Source organism: Dendrobates tinctorius, unplaced genomic scaffold, assembly GCF_039654945.1.
Source record: "Dendrobates tinctorius isolate UK_male_01 unplaced genomic scaffold, ASM3965494v1 ptg000257l, whole genome shotgun sequence".
Classification (NCBI taxonomy): domain Eukaryota; kingdom Metazoa; phylum Chordata; class Amphibia; order Anura; family Dendrobatidae; genus Dendrobates; species Dendrobates tinctorius.
The window spans coordinates 1,171,128-1,195,819 of NW_027361924.1; the positions used below are offsets into that span (position 1 = coordinate 1,171,128).

The window sequence follows — 24,692 nt, forward strand, 5'->3', positions numbered from 1 at the left end:
CGCAGATAATCCGCACGGAAAATTCCGCACCGTCTGCACTGCGGTTTTTGATTCCCATAGGGAATCATGGTACTGTACACCGCAGCAGAAACTGCTGCGAGTCCGCAGCAGCCAAAACCGCTGCGGAACCGCAGCAAAATCCGCAGCGTGTGCACACAGCCTTAGGGTTAGGGCTAGGGTTAGGGCTCAGATTAGGGTTAGGGGTGTGTTGGGGTTAGGGTTGGAGTTATAATTGGGGGTTTCCACTGTTTGGGCACATCAGGGGCTCTCCAAATGCAACATGGCGTCTGATCTCAATTCCAGCCAATTCTGAGTTGAAAAAGTCAAATGGTGCTCCTTCCCTTCCAAGCTCTGCCATGCGCCCAAACAGTGTTTTACCCCCACATGTAGGGTATCAGCCTACTCAGGACAAATTGCAAAACAATTTTTAGGGTCCAATTTCTCCTGTTACCCTTAGGAAAATAAAAAATTGGGGGCAAAAATATCATTTTTGTGGAAAAAAATTATTTTTTTATTTTCACGTCCGAGTGTTATAAACTTCTGTGAAGCACTTGGGGGTTCAAAGTGCTCACCACACATCTAGATAAGTTCCGTGGGGGGTCTAGTGTCCAAAATGGGGTCACTTGTGGGGAGTTTCAATAGTTTAGGTACATCAGGGGCTCATGACACCCGCAGACCATTCCATCAAAGTCTGCATTCCAAAACGTCACTGCTTCCCTTCCGAGCCCCGACGTGTGTCCATACAGTAGTTTTCTCCCACATATGGGGTGTCAGCGTACTCAGGCCAAATTGGACAACTTTTGGGGGTCTAATTTCTCCTGTTACCCTTGGGAAAATGAAAAAATTGGGGACTAATTGATCATGTTTCTGGAAAAAATACGATTTTTTTATTTTCATGCCCGGGCATTATTAACTTCAGTGAAGCCCTTGGGGGTTCAAAGTGCTCACCTCACATCTAGATAAGTTCCTTAGTGGGTCTAGTTTTCAAAATGGGGTCATTTGTGGGGGGTTTCCACTGTTTAGGTACATTAGGGGCTCTCCAAAAGCAACATGACACCTGCAGACCATTCCATCAAAGTCTGCATTCCAAAACGTCACTACTTCCCTTCCGAGCCCCGACGTGTGCCCATACAGTAGTTTTCTCCCACATATGGGGTATCAGCATACTCAGGACAAATTGGACAACAACTTTTGGGGTCCAATTTCTCCTGGTACCCTTGGGAAAATAAAAAAATGGTGACTAAAAGATCATGTTTGTGGAAAAAATACGAATTATTTATTTTCACGCCCGGGCATTATAAACTTCTGTGAAGCACTGGGGGGGTCAAAGTGCTCACCACACATCTAGATAAGTTCCTTAGGGGGTCTAGTTTCCAAAATGGTGTCATTTGTGGGGGGTTTCCACTGTTTTGGTACATCAGGAGTTTTCCAAACGCGACATGGTGTCCGATCTCAATTCCAGCCAAAAACGTCAAATGGCGCTGCTTCCCTTCCGAGCTCTGCCATGCGCCCAAATAGTGGTTTACCCCCACATGTGGGGTATCAGCGTACTCAGAACAAATTGCACAATAACTTTTACGGTCCTGTTACCCTTGGAAAAATAAGAATTGAGGGTGAAAAGATCATTTTTGTGGAAAAAATATGATTTTTTAATTGTATGGCTTTATGTTATAAACTTCTGTGAAGCACATGGGGGTTCAAAGTTCTCACCACACATCTAGATAAGTTCCTTAGGGGGTCTAGTTTCCAAAATGGTGTCATTTGTGGGGGGTTTCCACTGTTTTGGTACATCAGGGGTTTTCCAAACGCGACATGGTGTCCAATCTCAATTCCAGCCAAAAACGTCAAATGGCACTGCTTCCCTTCCGAGCTCTGCCATGCGCCCAAATAGTTGTTTACCCCCACATGTGGGGTATCAGCGTACTCAGGACAAATTGCACAATAACTTTTAGGGTCCTGTTACCCTTGGGAAAATAAAAATTGGGGTGAAAAGATCATTTTTGTGGAAAAAATATGATTTTTTAATTGTACCGCTGTACGTTATAAACTTCTGTAAAGCCCTTGTGGGTTCAAAGTTCTCACCACATATCTAGATAAGTTCCTTGGGGGGGTCTAGTTTCCAAAATGGGGTCATTTGTAGGGGGTTTCCACTGTTTAGGTACATCAGGGACTCTCCAAACGTGACATGGCGTCCGATCTGAATTCCAGCCAATTTTGCATTGAAAATGTCAAACGGCGCTCCTTCCATTCTGAGCTCTGCCATGCGCCGAAACAGTCGTTCCCCCCCACAAATCGGGTATCAGCGTACTCAGGACAAATTGCACAATAACTTTTGCAGTCCAATTTCTCCTGTTACCCTTGGTAAAATAAAAAAAATTGAACCTGAAGTATTTTTTTTGTGAAAAAAAGTTAGATGTTCATTTCTTTTTAAATATTCAAAAAAATTCCTGTGACGCACCTAATGGGTTAATAAACTTCTTGAATGTGGTTTTGAGCACCTTAAGGGGTTCAGTTTTTAGAATGGTGTCAATTTTGGGTATTTTCTATCATATAGACCCCTCAAAGTGGCTTCAAATGTGATGTGGTCCTAAAAATAAAATGGTGTTGTAAAAATGAGAAATCGCTGGTCAACTTTTAACCCTTATAACTTCCTAACAAAAAAAAATTTTGGTTCCAAAATTGTGCTGATGTAAAGTAAACATGTGGGAAATGTTAGTTATCAAGTTTTTTGTGTGCCGTATCTCTGTGATTTAAGGGCATAAAAATTCAAAGTTGGAAAATTGCGAAATTTTCAAAATTTTTGCCAAATTTCCATTTTTTTCACAAATAAACGCAAGTTATTTGAATGAAATTTTACCACTAACATGAAGTACAATATGTCACGAGAAAACAATGTCAGAATCACCGGGATCAATGGAAGCGTTCCAGAGTTATGACCTCATAAAGGTACAGTGGTCAGAATTGTAAAAATTGGCCCGGTCATGAACGTGCAAACCACCCTTGGGGGTGAAGGGGTTAATGCTGATTGAATAAACCAGTCAACAAACTGGAGTTTAGATTAAAATATGCTTTTAATTAATTTAAGAATATATTAGAGACATTTGTGATAAATTTTGATCTTGTATAAAAATATCATCCAGTGATGTATATGGCTACTTTCACACTTGCGTTTTTTTGCTGCACGTTTTTTGCGCACACAAACGCATAAAAAAACGCATCATGCGTTTGTGTGCGTTTTTTTGCGTTTTTTGCGCATACATGCAACAGGATGCATTTTGTGCGCCCGAGGGCACACTGCAAAAAAACTCATGCGCATACAAACGTGTTCAAACGCATGTGTATGCGCACCCATGTTAAGGTATAGGGAAAAAAACGCATGCTTTTTTTAGCGCTAAAACACAGCGCAAAAAAACGCAAGTGTGAAACCAGCCTAAGATTTTTATTTTGCGACATATGGACAGACAACACAGTAGATATACACACAGACACAATGCAGCTCAGGTTTATTCAGTTCCAAAGGGGGTATAGTTTGTAAAGTGTAAATTACTTAAAAAAATTAAGTTTAATTGAAGCTGGTCCTGTGACGGGAGAAGGTGAATACTTTTGAGAACTGGCTTCCTCTGGGTGGAGATACGGTGCAGGGACTTATCTCCCTTTTCTCCTATAAGGCCGGAGTCACACTACAGCGAGATACCGCTGAGTCTCACAGGTTAAAATCAAGCTCTGGCACCGGCACTCCGGAGCGGAGCGTGCAGCTCCATGTATTGCTGTGCGGCTGCACGCTCCGCTCCGGAGTGCCGGCGCCAGAGCTTGGTTTTAACCTGCGAGACTCGGCCGTATCTCGCTGTGTGTGATCCCGGCCTAATATTGCATGTTGGGAGGAAAAAGCTCTTCCAGAATTATCTGTTTTTGGATGTGGGGTCCTCGTCAGACATTTGGTCTATATAGTGAGGTCTTGCAAATGCAAATTTGGCCCATACGTAGGTAAGCCTATATTGAATATTTGGTCAACATGTTGAGGTGATGTGTATTATTTTGCAGAATACTGATACTTCAGCTTGGTGTCTTGATTTTAATATTTTTTTTTATTATTGTGGATTAGATAGTGGGACATGCTGACAACATGGGCTCCTAGCTCAGCAAGTTGGCTTCATTTTACAAGGTCTCAGCCCTTTACAGAAATTTTGGGCCAATTTAAATGCTTCCCACAAGATTTCATACTTTCTATGATCTCCTCAGTCTTGAGGCTCATGATTGACTGGAACTATTTTTGGCAGTGACACTACTAGTAAGCCGGTTATTTGGAATAATTGGTTTTGATCTTGACAGATCAGTTATAGACTTGTATCCTGGATATACCCCCTAATGTTGAGTGATACAAGAGTATCATAAACAGCATTGGTTACCTCATAGACTGTTGTTGTCTCGGTCACCATGATGCGTATGATGAATTGTAAATGTAATTCATGGACTGTGTAAACATCACTATTGAGGTATCAGTAGAATATAAAAAAGCAGCTTGTGCCCTGAGCAAGTGTGAATACTGCTTATCCAAATACCTCCCACCTTAGGTTATGAAAGGTGGATGTGAAACATTGGAAATGTAGGCTGGTTATAGAAAGAGGTTATTTATGTAAAATATGACTACTAATGTGCAAGCATTCAAGAGGTAGATAAAGCTGAATGATGATGCTCCGGAAGTGGGGGTTACTGTAAAAGAAAAAAAAAGGTAGGTGGTTAGGTGAATGCATAATTCGGGATTCTGTTGGATTCCTGTTATTTGAAAGCAGTGCAATCCTAAAACTAACCCCCATTACCTATTCAACAGAATTTATCATAGGTCTTTCATTATCTGTGCACCTGCCACTGAGACCCTCACCGATCTTGAGAACAGTGGTCCTGTTTGCCAGTCGGGATGAACCGGTAGTGCGTTTACTTCAAAGTCTATGAGACTGATGAAGAAAGGGGAACGCTGTTTTTGGTTGTTTCGACCTGTCCCATAGACTTTGACCGGAGCTGTGCCGTATGTGACCAGTAGCTTTTGGTAGCATAATATCAAGATTTCTCACATTGATTGCTACAGATTCACTGGCTAACAACCATGTTTACTTATTGATGAGTAGTATATCTGTAGCGACCAGTCTGTGTTGGCTCACCTAGGTCTTCAATTCAAGGTTGTATTGTCAATGAGGTGAAGGTAGAGAATAGGCAAGGAGACTTGGCATACCACTGCTTATCTCTTACTTCCATATAATCAGATTTTGGTGAAAGTTAATCTAGGTGGAGAACCCCTCTAAAGAATGCAGTTACAATAAGACACATTTGATGGGAAGATTGACATCAAACATCTTCTGACATCACATCAGAAGATGTCTCTGTTGGGTTTCAGTGACCATTTCCAACCATAGTCGAAACCCTCTGTAATCCTTCATTGTCTGACTATGAGGGTATGTGCACACGTTGCGGATTCTGCTGCGGATCTGCAGCGGATTTGGCCCTGCGGATCCGCAACAGTTTCTGCTGCGTTGTACAGTACCATATAAGTCTATGCAAAATGAAAAACGCAGTGCACACATTGCAGATTTTTGTGCGCGGATTTGCTGCGGTTTTAAATCCGCAGCATGTCACTTCTTTGTGCGGATTCCGCAGCGGTTTGGCACCTGCTCCATGACAGGTGTCAAACCGCAGGCAAATCCGCAGATAAACCGCAGGTCATTTGACATGCGAATTTACCTGCGAATTTAGCAAAATCTGCGCGGAAAAATCCGCAATGTGTGCACACACCCTGAGAGAGTCAGATCATTAAAGAAGCAGTCCCAGTTTTTTACCCTTCTATAACAGCACCCCCAACTGATTCTTAATTAGATTGTACACTTATTTTATATACAGTGTACGTATTTCAGTGCAATTCAACCTTTTGTTTTGTTCCCTTCAAAGAGGTTGTACCGCGAACAAAGTACATTTTAATGAATAGATCTTGGAATAATAAGTTATACAATTGGATATGTAAAAAATGTTCCTGTTCTGAGATAATTATATAACTGTGGCCATGCTTTGTAGTTTTTTTTATTTGCGGTGTCCGACCTTGTAGAGCTGCTCCAGCTCATGATTAGCACATACCACAGCTCCTGGCCGGGGATTGAAGCACAGGTCACTTATGATAAGAGAGTATACAGATGCAACAGCAAGGAGTTGCTTGCTTTGTGAGGTAACTAATTTTCCTGGCTGTTGTATCACAGGAGCGAGTGTTTGCTGCGGTGTCTACAGGTCTGTGAGATCATCATAAATCAAGTCAGTGGTGTAGGATCTTCCTATGACATTTGAGTGCCTACATCACTCACTTGAGTTATGAGGAACTCAGAAGCCCAGAGATGTGACAAAAACAATCGCTCCTGTGATAAAACAGGTAGGGAAATGTGTTATCTCAGAAAGCAGCAGCTGCAAGCCCCTGCTGTATCATAAATTACTTATTCTTCCTCTCCACTGGCCAGGAGCTGTGGTAAGTGCCGACCATAATCTGGAGCAGCTCGACATGACTGGACAGATAAAATAAGACAGTACATAGTAGGTGCACATTCATAATATTTATCTCAGCCCAGGAACTTTTTTTTAACTCATCCAATTGTGGAACTTATTATTATTCCAAGATCTATTAATTAAAATATACTTTGTAAGTGGGACAACTCCTTTTAAGCCTTGATATCTCCCATTCAAAAATATTAAAAATGTTTTAAAGTGAAACTTTCCTTTATTCTTGGGAAGTGGAAATTTATGTTGTTGTCTACGCTATTTTTTGGCTCACATGTTATCAATGTTAGCTGAAAAGCCAAGGATCAAAACACGTTACCTTCTTTATACCATAGTTATGAGATGTTGAAGACAGAACGTACCCTCTAACCTGTTGTCACTCCTAAAGAGCGGTGGCCACCATTATACATTGATGAAATATCCGTGAAGGAAAACCCGGCCAAGACATCTAAAAGGTAACCCTGTCTCTGTGTAGTCTTCCTTTCCTCAATATTTTTGTTATGGGATTTTCTATGCTTCAACACTGTCTGACTTAAACCAATACTAAAGAGTATACTAAAGAGAAAAAAAATGGTAGACTTTGCAAAAGAACTGTTTATCTTCGTACACACACACTCTTATATTTCCACGTATGCTTGTAGTGTAGCTATGGAGTGTAATAAAAGAATCATCTTGTTACCTAGGCTAATGGCTATGAAATCGTCAGGCAATGTCTCGTTGACTCCTCCCGTTACGCCAAGTCCCAGTTTGTTGATCTCTGTCTGTGTGTTTACCGACACCCAGGCTTGGAGTACAGAGCTGTTGTTTATCGTGTCGATGTCGGAGATGCTATTTCCAAGGAGAGCCTTAATATTTTCTGCACTCAATTTCTATTAGACAATGATAAGAAAAAAACTATGAAAAAGTCAGATTAAACTCTTATTTTTTCAGAATATATCCTGTGAATAATAGAAAAACACCATAGGTTGTTCACCATGATAATAGTTTTTGCTTTGAACAGGCGATGGACTGTGTAAGAGTCCCGTTACACTAAACGACGCACCAGCGATCCCGACAACGATACGACCTGGTCAGGATCACTGGTGCGTCGCTACATGATCGCTGGTGAGCTCTCAAACAGGCAGACTCACAAGCGATCAGAACCAGCGAGGACGCTGGTATCCAGGGTACATAGCGGGTAACTAAGCCATGCGCGCGCTTAGGTACCCTCTATTTACCCTGGATACCAGGTCCCAGCGTCTGATTACAGCGCTGGGAGCTCGATGATCGTTGGTCTCCCACTGCCACACGCAGCGATGCATGCTGGCCAGCGGGAGACCAACGATCAAAAAATGGCCCAGGACATTCCTACACGATCAGCGATACCTGGCAGGGGGGGGCGGTCGCTGATGCATATCACACAGCGAGATCACTGGCAAGATCGCTGATGCGTCATAAAATCGGGGACGCATCAGTGATCTCGCTAGCAATCTCACTTAGTGTGAAGTACCCCTAAGTAGTTGTATGATATGAGACGCGGGGGTCTGCTTTTTATCCAGAAACAATGGCACTCTTGTTCATGGGCTGCATTTAGTTTCTCAGAATATCCTCGTAAGGAACTGAGATGCAATGCCATGATAAAGCCTGTGGCGAACGGGATGCTGTTTACAGAAAGTAAAAAAAAAAAAAAACATTTGTAGTGCAATGGTTATGCCTGGGATTGTGATAATTCAGCTGCTGCTGACCAGAAGGACATTGTTTGGGGAGGAAAAAAATAAAAAATCTATTTATAGATAAAAGCTCCAAATATAGTGAAGTAACATTTGGTAAAATTAACTATAAAAGACTGGAATAGAATGAATTAAAACGGAGTTGCCATCAGAAGGATGACGAGGAGTCAGGAATCCAAGACTGCGGTTTATTGGTCAACGCGTTTCGAAGTATCAGATTTCTTCATCAGGACAAACCCCAGTGGTTTTGCTAAGGTTTGTCCTGATGAAGAAGTTTGATATTTCGAAACGCCTTGACTTTAAAATGAAAATGTGGACATATCATTATATCATGAAAGTTCTGAAATTCTGTAATATACTCGTTGCCAACATCAGAGTAGCAGTGCCGGTCCTGGAATGATATTTATTTTTTAAAATCTTCTGTTAGGCAATAAAGAAGGGGTTGTCCAGTAGTGGGCTATCCCTTTAAATGTATAAAACGTTCCTATAACTTTAGTATATAATGACAGACAGAGGCAAGCATCAGGGGAAAAGTGACCAGGAAGTGACAGAAGGGAGACACAGGAACTTAAATAGGACTCCTCCAGGGCAGGCAGACTTGGGCGCTGGCTACTACAATATGTAACTACTATGTATTTTTCTTGTAACTACTACAAAATGGAGACCTCAAAGAATTTTAGAAGAAATCATCACAAATCTGCCTGTTATAGCCACAGCAAAAATTCTGGATTAGCTAATATACAATTTACGGTAATCCCTTCTCGACATCACCATGTATTTATTTTGCTGTTTAGAATTACTCCTCCATATACTCTGTACCTGTGCGGGGCTGTGAAGACGCAGACTTAAATCTTTACACCCTGTTGTTACTTTATTAATACACAAATAGTAGAGGAACAGCACCATTCCAAGAGATAAGAGATTCAGATTGTTTTTTACATAGTGGGGAATACAATTATTATTACTAAAGCAAACATGTCAGGATCGAACATGGGTCTATTTTATGGTTCATAGTTTACTGTAAGAAGCTGAAAAGGAAGAATCAGAAAGGGGAGAGAGAAGCAGGGCACAACACTACTTTTGGCAAGTCTTTTTAATGATACCGTCCCACTATTACAGTTTTCACCTGCTGTATCTACAGGATAGGTGATAAGTTCCTGATGGCAGGGGGTCTCATAAATTACAAGAACAGGGTCTTCCATTTAAATAAGATATCACTGCTGCCCAATTCATTGTCAGTGGGACTGACGATAATAGACATCTAATAAGTTAATAAGCGTGATAAGTGAATAGTTGATATGTTGTCATTGTAGGTCAACCCATTAATTAATACACATCTGAATGCAACATTAATATATTTGGTTCCTAAATCATTAGGTTTTTGAAGCAAAAATGACTAAGTAGTCTGGAGTACTGGTATGAAATTAAGAATGTTCCTATTCCCTACAATCAGCAGATATCTTGAAAAATGTTGAGAATTTCGATGATGTCCCTCGTTTCTATAGAAATTAATATACTTTTTTTATGAACAGGAGTTCATCATGCGGAATGGTTTTCAATACTGTGATGGAGGTAGGGACAGATATTCTTAATTTTATACATTTTTACCTTAACTTCAGATGGATTCAATGATGTAAATGTAGTAATATCCATTTCTGGGTTACTTTTTGCAAAAAGGACCAGATCCTCAGATTTTGAGCCTCCTGCAGGAGAAATAGTTAAGTAAACATTTTCAGTTTCAATTTGGGGAAATATTGGAAACAAATTACAATAAGATCGTAAAGTACCCCTCTCTCAAAAGTTTCTTTGATATTGACAAAACATTTGCAAAGTTCCACAACGTAATCTCTTACCTATCACCGACGACATAATTTCGTAATAAGCGTTGGAAGAGTTCTCAGAGGTTGAGTAAGCTGACTTCATCTTGCTGAAGAGGAGATCCTTCTGGCCCTGAGTACAAGTTGATGTATCCAGAGGTTGGCTAGAAATTCTAAAATCAAAACAAATAATTTTGCATGCATCAAATTCCACATTAAAGGGGACCTGACAGTTGATACATGCTGTCCAAGCCACAGACAGCATGCATAAGGCATTGGCTGCATGATTTCAGCCGCATATGTTTGACTCTAAAATGCAGTAACATTTCAGAAAAAAACACACCTTTAAAGCCGTCTGGGACTGAGCCGCATGGCAGAGTTGTCAACCAAGCGGGTCCCCAACGGCTTCACACCTCCCGCTCCCCTTGTGCGACAGGTCTCTCCCGTGTGCATGTACAGGGAGAGACCTGCACTCCAGGGCAGTAGGCGGGGAGAAGCCACTGGAGACCAGCCTTTTCGACTAGTCTACTATGCAGCTCGATTCCCGCCTAGCTATTAAGGTTCATTTTACGTATGTTTTTAGGTTTTTCACAGTTAAACATACCTGGCTGAAATCATGCAGCTACTGTGTCCTAATATTGGATTATCTTAGAAATTATTTATTGTACATTAATTCCACTAAAAAGTTAATAGCACAGAGGATACTTACTTAAGTTCATTATCAGGAATTTTTTGAATTGTGGCTTCGTTTAACCCGCAGATGTAAGGGGCCAAGACAGTGAGTGCAGTCCCATCCAAACCTTCAGTTGAAGAACTTAGATATTGTGTCACCAAGGCATTAATCTGTCAATAATATAGCCAAATAATTAGAAGATTGCAACAAAATGCTGGTAGTCTATGGGGTGTGTATGTGTTTATATATGTATACATATATACTGTTATATGTACTGTACATCTAGTAGACAGAAATGTCTAAAAAAAAGGTAACTAATTTTAGGGTCCCGTCACACCAAATGATGCACCAGCGATCCCGACAATGATACGACCTGGTCAGGATCGCTGGTGCATCGCTACATGATCGCAGGTGAGCTGCCAAACAGGCAGACACACCAGCGATCAGGACCAGCGAGGACGCTGGTATCCAAGGTAAATATCGGGTAACTAAGCGTGCACGCCGCTCGCTTAGTTACCCGATATTCACCTTGGATACTAGCTCCCAGCGTCTGCTTACAGCGCTCGGAGCTTGCTGATCGTTGGTCTCCCGCTGCCACACGATGCGTGCTGGCCAGCGGGAGACCAATGATCAAAAATGGCCCAGGATATTCCTGCACGATCAGCGATACCTGGCGGGGGGGCAGTCGCTGATGCGTACCACACACACAGCGAGATCGCTAGCGAGATAGCTGATGCGTCATAAAATCAGCGATCTCGCTATGTGTGACGGGCCCCTTAGTCATCAGTGTCTTCAGTGGAAAGGCTCAGCAGTTTTTAGTGTGGGGGGAGGGACACAATGGCTTCATTATCTGGTGTAGCTGTGCCTTTCTTTACTGACCCCTGAAAAACAAGCTCAAAGCACTTTCCCATCTCCGCCAAATTTTACAGTAGGCATAGAGCATTCAGGGGGTAACGTTCTCCTAATATTCATCAAATGCAGATGGAGATGTGTGATCCATCACTCCTCCAGAGCCCAGTGATGGCTGCTCTACACCACTCCCTCCGACACTCAGCATTGAGAATTGTGATGTACGGCTGCGTTCAGCTGCCCAGCCATGAAAAAAAATGTGCTACCAATACTAAATGTCTGCACATCCTCTTAAAATTTTGACATCTTATTAGAGGACCGTGTTAGTATTCGTGATCTTTTTAGAACAAGGTGCTCTTTCACACATGTTAATAAAGGCAGATGGCATGGAGAAGGGTCGGTGGATAAACATCTGCAACAATAGGACTTAATAAAAAAAACACCTGAATTAAATTATTATGAAGTCCATCCCTATACTTTTCTCCATATAGTGAATGCTTGAAAGATTACATTATTATGCTCCAGGAGTCTTACCTTCGAGTCATTAGTTTGCCAAGATGCACCTTCTAGAATATCTGCTAAAGTGTCCACTGTTGTTATGTTCCACAGACTCATTTCGTCTGTGCTATACATCCTGGCAATATTCCCTATCTGGATGAGATACTCATTTGGTACAGTAGTAGGAAAGATCTGTGAGGGGTGAAAAACATAAAATGAAATCAACTGATGTCAGTAATTAATGTTTCATAAAAGTTTAGCAGCAGGCACCCACCACTTGGAGGAGGTTCAAATGTACTAAAGACTGTATAAATCTCTTTACCCAGTGTGGTTTGCAGGCTACCTGAGTTTTAGAAGCAGTGGAATTGGAACACTATATCAAGCTTATTGGCTTTTGGAGGTCTGTCTGTGTTAAGCAATTTCTACTAAAAAGAAAACATATATAGTAGACAACTTACCGTATCCAGTTTACTTTTGAGGACTTGGAGCTGGTCATTTTCAAAGGCCAGGCTTCCAAGGATCTCCAGGTTATCTTTTAAGGTTATGTTACTGAGACAGGCATCCAGCTGTCCGGCTGTGTAGCTGATAACAATATATTCCTTCTGCTTGGCAATCAAATCTGTAGTAAGCTCTTCACAATCAGCTGTGCAGAGACATAGGGAAATATCAGAAACATTATACATGGACATATGTGGACCACCAAAGTTTCTACTAAGACAGGTTCTACATTAGATGACCTCTTGGAATATTTGTGCTCCTTTATAATGGTATCACATCTTTGTTTTTGTGTAATGAATTTAACAAACTGTATTGCTTAAAATCATGATTGGTTAGTCATTTTGGCAAGCTAGGCTGGAAGTCTCATGGAGTTTCCATAGCCTAGTCAATAAGTACTTTGCAACTATTAATACCAATAATTAGTACAAGATAAACATAATTAAAACCCTAAGGCCAGGCTCACATAGCGTTAAAACAGTCCGTTCAACGCATAGCATTGACGGACTGCATTGACGCTAAGGCATAACACGATCACATTATGCTATACCGCTAGGGCAAATGATTCATCTGCGCTAGCAGTGATGGACCCTCGGACGCTGCAGACCGCGTCCGAGGGTCCGTCACAGAATGACGGCACATCGGTAGCGCATGCTGATTAAGGCATGCGTTAGCTATACGCTCCGTAAAGGTTGTGAATGGCAGCATTAACTGATGCATTACATCGCGTTATGCCGCTGTGTAACGCAATCCGTTAAACGGACCTGCCAAACGCAGTATGAACCCAGCCTAATATGTAATGTTTTAAGATATGTCAGCAGCAGGTACACGTTAACTCTATACTACACCTAAAACTGTAAATTAGTTAGCTATATGTGTGGCTTAATCCATTGTTTTCCATTTCCAGGATCAGGTGTAATGAGGCTTCACAATTGTCCCAGGAAGGTGCTGTTCAGGAGGCTAAGATTTTGCATATGCATAGTTGATCTACCAGAAACCTATTTATTTCTTCTTGCGCTACCAACACAGAGCAACTGGCAGCTTTTTGTATAAGTTTGTGTGCAAAAGGTCCCTTTAGTCAAATATCATATGAAATGTATTCTATAAAACTTACGTGCTGCTCGAGTGGCGATTCTTGATGAGACCTTCAGTTGACTCATCACAAGATGGAAGACTGTCTTATACTGCGTCTTCATTGTTGTCAGAAATCCGGGGAAGAACTGCCGCTTTACAGCCTGCAATGTAAAAAATAGTTTTTAGTGTGCTCTTTAGATTATCGTTGATATGGTGGAGTATTTGAAGTTTGTATTACCGTGTTGATCAATTTAAGGGTGGCACCATCAATAGCGCTGGAGAGGCTTCCAATCTGTCCCATGGTTGAGACTGTCCAGAGAGAAGGATCTCTGAAGAAAAGAAGCACACTTTGTGAGATAACTGACTAGAGGTTTCCAGTCGTCAGCTTCAATCAGTATGATAAACTGGCGGATACCTTTCCCTATATAGGGAATAGAGGAATACAACATTATGGACCCCATTCACAGATATGAGTGTATTCTGAAATTTTGGCTGTAGAGAGACACAGATATTTCCAAGCAATAAATCTGAGGAGCATGATCTTCAGAAGATCTCGTCATTCCTTAAATCGATGAAAGTCCCATCTCACAGAATCCCGCCAATGAAAATTCATTGGCATGGTTTCACATACGTACCCATATGTGGCCTTCAACTTCAGTAAAATAGCCGACTTCTGGGAGTCAGTGAAAGACGTGCAGGATTTAAGAGCTTGTAATATGTAGGGATCTGAATTTTTAATTTCATTGTCCGACAGGTCACAAGCAAGGCTTCCCAACTTCTGAATGGTCTCCTTAGTAATAACGCTCGCACTGCCTATATTCTGCATTAGACAGAAAAAACGGACATTACACAGCATTATTTATGTATAGCATGGTTAATTGTCGCTTTTTAGAAACCACTGTCCCTCCATAGCCTTACCAGACAGGTTCTTGCACTGCTCATTAGAGATACTCTCCTTGCAGATCCCTGGGCCAGCAGATCTATATTAGCCTTTCCTACACTTGTGAAATAATTCTCACATTCTGATGGTTTGGTATAGGGTCTAAAAAGGAAATAAACATTGGGTTAATCTTAGGTTTTTAATGTGTTCTTATACATAAACACAAAAGCTTTATATTTAAGTAATTTCGGGCATGGATTCCGAAGCCAGTGGGCACACAACGTTGACTTCCTAATCTTCACCACATCCAGTGGTGAAGTCTCATTTTGTAGAACCCTGTTCCTGTTACGTTCCAGAGTTTTGATAAACTTCCAAATTCTCCAGTACATAATGGTTATGAATTGCCCCAGAAAAAAATGTATCTCCTCTCACACTTTACACTCTGTGCTATAAATCAAAAAGCGTTTACCCTAAGTATAGAAGAACATCACTGGAATAGCTGCTGAAATCTGCTGTTGCTCCACTGATTGTGAGTCTCTTGGCCAAGCAGTTTAGCTGCAAGAAAAAAAAAAGAAAAAAAATATAGCATACCACTAACACGATGCCGTCTTGGCCGCATTATGTGCAACTCTTTGTCTGGAATTTCTTACCTGACTACTATCTAAGTTCACTGATTTGCCATTCATTGATTTAATAAGATTGACAAATTGATTATTGTTTAGGTTATTGGCAGCTCCACATGTAAAACCTTGCAGGATATTAGAAGATAATCTAAAAGAGAAATGTAATAAAATTAAAACTGTTTTTAGAACCTGTCTTCTGAAGTTATCTCTCTATCCTATGATAGAAGGACATGATTTTCTTTGTCCGTTTTGTAATGGAGAAGAATAGAATTAAGGGCCTGTTACACTAAGCGATATCGCTAGCAATATCGCTATAACGTCACTGGTTTTTGTGACAGTTTTTGTCTGATACTTACCTCCGACCAGCTCCCCGCTGGTTATCGCTGATCGCGCGAGAACGTCCTGGGCCGTTTCTCGTCGTCAGCTTCCTGCTGGGCTTCCTGTGGCGCCGACAAGCGATGCGTGGACGCAGGCGGGAGGACGTCAGGATCGCCTCGTCTGACAGGTAAGTAGCGACCCCCGACCCCTGCTATGTCGCTGGTGAGATCTGCCTGTGTGGCAGCTCACTAGCGACCACTTAGCGATGCACCAGCGATCCTGATCGCGTCATATCGCTGGTCGAGACCGCTGGTGCATCGCTAAGTGTGACACTACCTTAACCCTTAACAATTGCGTATATATACTGACCAAAACTGATGGAATATGGTTCACATTTGTGTGGAAGAACTAGTACATTTTTTATAGTTTTCTAATGTATTAGAAGTATTAAAGGGTTTTATTACAAAATGCTTTCTTAATGTAAGTTGGGCCTGCAAATAGATTGCAAAACATAACCTCTGAAATTGCAACCAGAGGATATCACCTCGGCAAGTGCTGACTGGGCTGCGACATAGGAAATCTTATACAAACATAATAGATAGAGCGACCAGGACCAAGAAGCAGGAGCTTCTTATAGTTTATATATTCTCATAGACAGTATACCGTGTTTTTCGGATCATAAGACGCCCTTTTTCCCCAAAATTTTGGGGGAAAATGGGGTACGTCTTATAATGCATATATACCTTTGCTGCAGGCCGTAGGCTTGGATGAGGGGGTGTTACGGGGGTGTCCGGCAGTGCTGCTGCGGGTGTCTCCGGTGTCTTCGCTGTCTCCGCTGCTGGCGAGGCTCTGCCAACATTTTGTGAAAGGCCAGAACCCCAGCAGTTCCATGGTTTCCTGTGCGGTGGACTCCAGAAAAATGGCCGCCAGGGGCGGTGCATGCGCAGATGGATATCTCGGCACCAAGTTCTCGGGAGTTGAGATCTCAGCGCTGAAATGTCATCTCCTGAGATCTTGGTGCTGAGATCTCCATCTACGTATGCGTCGCCCCAGGCGGCCATTTTCCTGGAGTTCACCGCACAGGAAACCATGGAACTGTCGGGGCTCTGGTCTTTCACAAAATGTCAACAGAGCTCCGGCAGCAGCGAAGACACCGGAGACACACAGCAGCACCGGGCAGCAGCACCGGGCAGCAGCACCGGACGCCCGCACTAGCACCAGACATCTGCAGCGGAGCGCCGCACATCGGAACACCCAGCCTGCGGTCTGCAGCATCACCCCACTCCTGCCTTCTCCAGCAGCGACCCTGGGACCCCGCTTCACCTTGGCCACCACCCCCGGTAAGCAATAAGACGCATGGATTATAAGAAGCACCACCATTTTATTAAAAAAAAAATATTTTTTTTCCTATTTTTCTCCTCAAAATTTGGGGTACGTCTTATAATCCGGAGCGTCGTATAATCCGAAAAATGCGGTATTTTTTTTCTTTAAGTACACAGTAGCACAGTGTGCCACTTTACAGTTTGCAAACAAGTCACTTACTTGGAATAGTCCGTAACTTGGATAAGCACAGTCCGGAAAAATACTCGAGCCTGCAGAATGAAATGGATAAAAACAATAGAATAATGTATATTGTTTATGAATTTACTAAGTCCGAAAAAAGAATGAAAGAGCGGTTGATGTACCTGGCTGGTTCTCCATTTCATTCCCGATATATCACTGAAATTAAGGCTGGACGATAGTAAGTTTGAGGCAGGGATCTCACTAGCTAGATTAGGTGGTACAGACTGGAAGATGTTCTTACTTGAGCTGGCCTGAATAATCTGTAGAAAACATAGTTTGTTATGTGAGAGCTGTGTCATTTTTGTAAAGAATATTAAAATATGGACCATCATCTCTATAACAAAGGAACAGTGTCGAGGCACAGTGACATAAAAAATGATGATGTTCCACCCCATAATCATATTAACAATTATTCTGTCTGCATAGAATGCCTATTGGCCTTCCCTAATAGGCCATTAAATGGCCTCCAACTAACTTGCATGTGGCCAGTTGGGAATGTCGTCTAGTGGTCGCATGTACCCGGCGATTTTCAGTTTTTTTCCTTCACTGCTTCCTAAAACCATATATTTTTATTTTTCTGACCATATAGCCAGATGCACGCTTATTTTTTGCAGGATGAGTTGTACTTTCAAATGACACCATTCATTTTAACATACTGTATAGTGTATTGGAAAACGGGAAAAAAATTCCAAGGGCATTGAAATTGCAAAAACAATGCAATTTCACAATTTTCTTTATTTTTTATTTACCATGTTCATTGTATGGTAAAACTAACAATATAGTTCCCAAGATCAGTATAAGTTTTTTTTGTTATTTATGGGGTAAAAATAAAAGTCATAAATTTGTAAAAATAATATTATTTTTTGTGCCTTTTTACGAGGCCTGTAATGTTTTAATTTTTTTACATCTGGTGCTGAGTGAGTTCTTAGTTTTTGTACCCTGAGCTGATGTTTTTATTGATACCATTTTGGGGTAGATACAATGTTTTGATCGCCACTTATTGCATTTTAATGCAAAGTTGTGGCGGATAATAAAACGTAAGTTTATCTTTCTGATTTATTTTCTTGTCACGCTCTGTACAGATCGTATTAGATTATTATATATTTTGATAGAGCGGACATTTCTGAATGCAGAGATACGAAATATGTGCATTTTTTAAATTGTTTTATTTTTAATGGGAAAAAAGTGGGGTGATTTGAACTTTTTTTTCATATTTTTTTAAATTTTTTTTTTTTGCTGTCTTCAATAGTCCCCTTGGGAGGCTTGAAGCTATGATCACCTGATCGGATACGTAGCATACTATGTATAGCAGAATACACGATCTATGAACGGCAGCCACGGTCCAGCGTTCACAGCATGCTGATAATGACAGGCATGGGGGTCACCAACAGACCCTCAGCTGTAATGACAACCCATTGGCGCCCCTGATCACATGACAGGGGCGCCGATGGCCGGGATTATTAACACACTTCCGACTGATAGGTATTAAGTCCCGCTGTCAGTGATTAACAACTGGATTTAACAAGTTAACAGCCGTAGGTGGAGCATCAAGTGCTGGGAACACGACCTTTGATGTACACGTCAAAGATCTATTTAAAATCAGATCCTCTTTGGAGGAAGAATTAGTGGATTGACTGCTGCGTTGCTTTGAAGGTGAAGAATGAAGATATTTTGCAGGCGTTGAAGCCACCCATGGTGAAACTGGAATTTCCTAACTTGTAAAGCTGCCTCTATGAGTGCACACTCCTGTTTATGTTATCTTGACAGCCACTTTCTTTTTATATTCAGTTGACAGCTGGAGGAGGGTAGGTGTGCGTGAATGGTCACTAATTGTTCTGCTTGTTTTACTCGTGTTGTTTTCGATCATAGTACTTGACTATACAAGGGCTTTACTATAAAAGGTGCAATCGCAGACGGGTCCTGGAGCCTAAGGTGCCCAAAAGGTCCTTTTGGACCATATGAAAAAACTTTAAAATTAAAGGTCTGTGATAGTTTGGGCCCTATTGGAGATTTTGTATTGGGGCCCACAATCTTCAAGTTATCCCACTGTGAATATATACACAATCAAAAGTCCTGTCTCATGGCAACATAGTGATAATGCAATTCTTTTGGATACTCTTACCAACTTTTTATTAGCATGATGACTGGACACACTTACCATTTGGACAAATTTTTGTTTGAGTGCAACTGGGGCTTGCTCCATGTGGGCGCTAAATATCGAGTTAGAAGCCAGAGCTAAGACGTTTTCAGAACTCAAGCTGCTTATTTTAGAAGATGATACTCCAATAATTAGGGTGCCAAGATTTTGAAACATGTTCACAGTGATCTACAAGAATAAAACATATTCCTCTTATTAGTTGAGGCATACATTATGTAGCTTTCCTTCACCTAATGTCTACAAATTTCATCTTACCGGAGAATCAGTTTGTATTATTTTGTTAACTATGGCGGACGCCTGAGTGACTGTCCAACCGTCGATGTTAGACAGGGTGGATAAGCTTTCACTTAAGGTGATGCTGTCTGTGTTTTCAATTGTGGATGTGGATAGTCCAACCGCTAGAGAGCCAAGTGATTGAAGGAGAGATGACGTTATCGTAGTAGAAGACAGGAGACCAGTCAATGCCTGCAAAAGCAAATTTCATGTCGACTTAGTAAATAAAGGTAGCTACAAACGAACTGGAACCTGGAGCTGGCCACCGACGACCCTTCAGAGCAGTATATCGATTATCAATAAAATCAACGTGATTGAATAACTCACTTCTTTATCCACAGTAGAGTTGATGCCATAGTTGCATGACTTCAGGAGATTCAGTGTAACTTTAGCTTGGTCACCAGTGATAGTTCCAATGTTTAGGTTAGCAATTGCGTAGCAAAGAATATTTTGAGGAATGCTACAAATAAAAAAAAAAAAGCCAAATTGTTGAGGGAGTTTGGTTGATGAATTAGGAACATAGAAAATATAACATCTTTGCTCTGCTCTAATGCATGATTAGATAAGTAATTGTATTATCTGAAAGTAGACAGCTTAACGACTGATGTAATACTCCAGATTCCTTATTGATGGAGAGGGAGAATAATAAGGAAGAGTCTACACACACAGAGCACCCCACATATATTCTATTCCTCTAACAGCAAACTTATTAAAAAGGAAACCAGCTTACTTATTTAATGGAAAGTTGGAATTTTCTGTGGTCAGTAACTGTGCATAGTACGCTTTAAGGTCTTCATTGAGAGTTAGTCTTGCAACCAAATCCAATGTTTTGTTGTCCACTGAAAACATTTGTAACTGTTGAAGACAAAATAAAAGGGGTGAATCAATGCACCTTCAGTAACACATTATTTGCAAAGTACCTCAGCACTGGAAGATTGTATATAGCTAAAGGTTTGTCTGTCCTATCGTGAAGGGGTTGTCTGTTAAAAATATATATATATATATATATTCAAGTGCCCAATTCATGAATGCTGAATTAATGCAATGGTTTTTTTTTTTTCATTGTGGACCCTAATTGATTATTATTAAGGTTACAACAAGCACATGTCACTCTGGAGAACTTGGCATATACATGCATTACATGGACATCTCGTTGATTTCAGTAGACACAATAAAATGCTTCATTTCTCCTATATTCTTGCTGTAGAGGAATTGAAGTTTTGCTGCCTGGTTCTCCAGCTAGTCTCTGAAGGCCTACACAGTGAAATACCCTATTATCAGCCTACTGTTGAGGGGAAAAAAAGGATTGTCTAAAGCAAGCAACCCCTTTAAACTTTTCAGAAAGGATTTTAACAATAGCTGCCTCTAGACAACAGATATTTTGCCCTAAAGAAGCTGCTAACATACAGGTAATTTAGCCCCCAATCCAACCAATGCTTTATAGATCCCTGACAACAATTATTTTGCAAAAAACATTTGGGCTGGCAAACATGCTTTCATTGAACTAATGAGATGCTAGCTTGAATATGGATCCCACTGAGGTGATCTTCAGAAGTAAAAAAACAAATATGGATGAGACTTAATTCATAGTTACCAATGCTTCGCTACTGAAGGATCTGAGATCATCAGCACTGCAAAAGCTCAAATAATCTTCCAAGTGGTAAACTATCCATGAGTAGTTCCCCTCTGTATAGCACCTTGGATTAGGACCTAAGGAAAAAAAAAGTAGAAACCAGAGAAAGATTTATAAGTAAAACTTCCAGTATAGTATATTTGGACTTCAGCAAAGCATTTGATAAAGTATCTCAAACTATCCTTATTAAAAAAAATTACTAAGTATGGGATTGACAAGGCTGCGGTTAGGTGGATTCATAACTGGCTCAGTGATTGTACTCAAAGAGCAGTAATAAATGGCTGCACATCCAATTGGAAGAGTGTTTGAAGTGGGGACCACAAGGCTCTGTCCTGGCCCCAGTGTTGTTCAACATTTTTATAAATGATCTTGATAAGGGAACTGAAGGTAAATTGATCAAATTTGCAGACAATGCAAAGCTAGGAGGGATAGCTAACACTAGAGAAGACAGAAAGGATTCAGAAGGATCTAGATAAGATTGAACAGTGGGCAGCGACTAATAGAATGGTATTTCTACATTTGGTCAAGAAAAACAAAAATTACATCTACAGATTGGGAGGAATAGAACTAAGCAAGAGCACTTGTGAAAAAGACGAGTATACTAATTGATCACAGATAGCATATGGGTCAACACTGGGAAAAGGCAAACACAGTTCTAGGACATATTAAAAGAAGTGTAGAGTCTAGATCACGTGAAGTAATTATCCCCCTCTACTCCTCCTTGGTCAGGCCTCATCTGGAATACTGTGTCGAGTTTTGGGCGTCACATTTTAAAAAAGATATTGAAAAACTAGAGCAAGTTCAGAGAGGAGCTACTAGGATAGTGAGCAGACTGCAAAGTATGTCCTATGAGGAACGGTTAGAGGATCTGGGAATGTTTAGCTTGCAGAAAAGAAGGCTAAGAGGAGACTTAATAGCGGTCTACAAATATCTGAAGGGATGTCACAGTGTGGAGGGATCATCCTTATTCTCATTTGCACATGGAAACACGATAAGCAATGGAATGAAACTGAAAGGGAGAAGATACAGATTAGATATTAGAAAAACTTTTTGACAGTGAGGGTGATCAATGAGTGGATCAGGCGGCCACGAGAGGTGGTGAGTTCTCCTTCAATGGAAGTCTTCAAACAGAGGCTGGACAGACATCTGTCTGGGATGATTTAATGAATCCTGCACTGAGCAGGGGGTTGGACACGAGGACCCTTGAGGCCCCTTCCAACTCTAACGTTCTATGATTCTATAACCAGTCATCTTCTGTCAGAGCAGGAAAAGATTGTTCAAACCAAACATGGCACATTGTAGGTTCCATAGCAATAATAAAAATCATATCTCTTGTGTCTAGATCCATTGCTTTGTTTACCACAAGTCATTCCTCATTCAAATGTGTTATCGAGTTGCTTGGTAAACTCTTGACATGGCTTAGTAGGTCCGTGCATCTTTAAACTTACTTGATTTCCATATATCTCTGTCCTCTGGCTCCTGTAAAGCCAGAGCTGTCAATCATGAAATATGAGGGAAGAGACATTCAAAACAAGCTGCTGAGAAGGTGCACTGAAGTGGCTAGTCACACTAAAGGTGCACCAAGCACAAATTTCTGGCAAATGCACTATTGGATTTGGACTCTAAAGGTATGTTTTTTTACCTGGTGCAATTGTCTTATTTCACAGTCAATTTGTATTGACAGACATTTTTAAAGGGATATTCCTAAAATAGTAAGTTATCTTCTATACACATTAATTGCTGAGCGTTCATATGCAGGGACCCGAAGCGATTCTAAGAATGGGGCTCTGTTAGCTCGTCTTAAAATGAGTGGAGGTGCACATGTTCTAGGGGACTGCTGGAAATAGCAGAATGCTATAGTTGTCTTTTTCCACCGGTCATATAGACCATCACTGGTACAGGGGTCAAACGTGCTCACCTTCCCCTTCATTCAAAATGGCATATTTCTGATCCCGGATCTTGGTATATTGAGCCCCATTTTTGGGACCGCCATGGGGCCCAACAGTTGGACACTTAATAATAAGTGAAATTTACCCTATCCTATAAATAGTAAATAACTTACGAGTTTGGTAAAAACTCTAATTACAGATAATGGATCACTTACAAATTTGGTAATAAACCCTCATTATGGGTCCTAAATGAGTTGTGACCCAACGTTCCAAGACTCTAGAATAGCAGAATTGCTTTTAATGGTTGGCAGATTTGAAAAATATAGAGGGGAGTAAAGGAGATCAATAAAGGCAGATAGATAAATCTGTAGATAGAGCGATGTTTGTTTTCATATATACAGACCTGTCTGGAGGTACTCCTTGAGGACATTGTAAATGTCTTGACGTGTATTGTCATTGTATTCTCCATAATGTTTAGATAGAGTTTTCACTCTGATGGTAAAATAAATGAACAGTCAATAGTTAAATAAATGACTTGTTCACTGAACTTTGATTGATAGATCATGCTTAAAATCATTGTGTAGTTGTTTAATGTAGAATTTGACTAGGATTTTGAAAAAAACTTAAGCTTATGGGAGCTAAATTTAATCCCAATATGCGTAAACATCGTCCATTTTTTCACTTGACCACATCAATTTTTTCACAAGCTATATTATGCCCCTCCTGAGGAGAAAAAAATGACTAATCCCAAATATATCAGATGGTCATTGGGAGTGTCAGTGATCACAGAATAAAATGTCTGCATTCAATAGTCCGAGTTGGATAGGCACCTGGATATCAATGCTGATTATTTTTCCCCTTATTTTTATGATATATCTAAACAAAAGTGTGCAAAGGCTAATAAGTGGTAATTAAAAATATGTTTTATTGCAACATTAACGATTAATACTTGGTTAAAAAAGAATATACAGTAAGTACATCAGAAAAATAAGTGGGTGAACCAAGGACAATTCAATATTATATAGAAATAGAAAGTGCAAATAAATATCCTTGAGCAAGAAACTACTAAATACTATTAGGGGAAAATCATGGTTTAATGTCTGTACTGTAGGCATTGTTGTCCACAATCCCTCCAACACCAATAGGAAAAAGGAGGCACATCACCATACAATATACATATAAGTAAATATATACAAGTATACTAGGTCTCGTATGGATCACCCACCTGACCCGACTCATGTTTCACACTTTGCTTTGTCAGGGGTGACGACCCATGATGAAGCTACGAGTGAGTAGCTTGTAAGATCCAGTGGGTGAACCACCTCTGTGAATTAATTGGATTTCATACAGGTCCTAGGATACTTATATATATTTACTTATACATTTACTGATGTGCTTCCTTTCACCTATTGGTATTAAAGGAATTGTCAACAATGATTCCTACAGTATTGCTCTTAAACCGTCATTTTCACCTCATTAATAGTATTTCCTTGTTCAAAAGTATTTATTTGGACTATCTCCTTCTATAGAATATTTGTTTTTGGTTCGCCCGCTTATTTTCTGGTGTACTTTATATCTTTTTTAATCATGTAAATTTTTAATGTTTTTTACAATAAAATGTGACTTTTTTTCATTACTTATTGGCCTTACTACGTTTTTTTTTTATTAGGTATTTTGATTTTATCTTGTGCTTATAGGCATAACATATTATT

At 40.5% G+C, this 24,692-nt stretch overlaps 1 protein-coding gene across 1 annotated transcript in view; it reads right to left on the reverse strand.

Annotated features, from left to right (window-relative positions):
• Positions 1–3,826: 3,826 nt before the first annotated feature.
• LOC141069245 (uncharacterized) overlaps positions 3,827–24,692 on the reverse strand; it is a 39,407-nt gene continuing 18,541 nt past the window's right edge. Inside the window, exons 23-43 of the mRNA XM_073558699.1 lie at positions 23,384–23,472; positions 21,053–21,168; positions 20,189–20,313; positions 19,786–19,918; positions 19,441–19,650; positions 19,186–19,353; positions 17,150–17,287; positions 17,007–17,056; positions 15,174–15,294; positions 14,993–15,078; positions 14,562–14,685; positions 14,279–14,463; positions 13,882–13,972; positions 13,684–13,804; positions 12,533–12,717; positions 12,111–12,266; positions 10,764–10,897; positions 10,091–10,227; positions 9,846–9,940; positions 7,208–7,397; positions 3,827–4,710 (exon numbers count right to left, since the gene is read on the reverse strand). Of these exons, the coding sequence (XP_073414800.1) occupies positions 4,613–4,710; positions 7,208–7,397; positions 9,846–9,940; positions 10,091–10,227; positions 10,764–10,897; positions 12,111–12,266; positions 12,533–12,717; positions 13,684–13,804; positions 13,882–13,972; positions 14,279–14,463; positions 14,562–14,685; positions 14,993–15,078; positions 15,174–15,294; positions 17,007–17,056; positions 17,150–17,287; positions 19,186–19,353; positions 19,441–19,650; positions 19,786–19,918; positions 20,189–20,313; positions 21,053–21,168; positions 23,384–23,472 (2,752 nt within the window). The 3' untranslated portion in view covers positions 3,827–4,612. The remainder of the gene's footprint in view (positions 4,711–7,207; positions 7,398–9,845; positions 9,941–10,090; positions 10,228–10,763; positions 10,898–12,110; positions 12,267–12,532; positions 12,718–13,683; positions 13,805–13,881; positions 13,973–14,278; positions 14,464–14,561; positions 14,686–14,992; positions 15,079–15,173; positions 15,295–17,006; positions 17,057–17,149; positions 17,288–19,185; positions 19,354–19,440; positions 19,651–19,785; positions 19,919–20,188; positions 20,314–21,052; positions 21,169–23,383; positions 23,473–24,692) is intronic.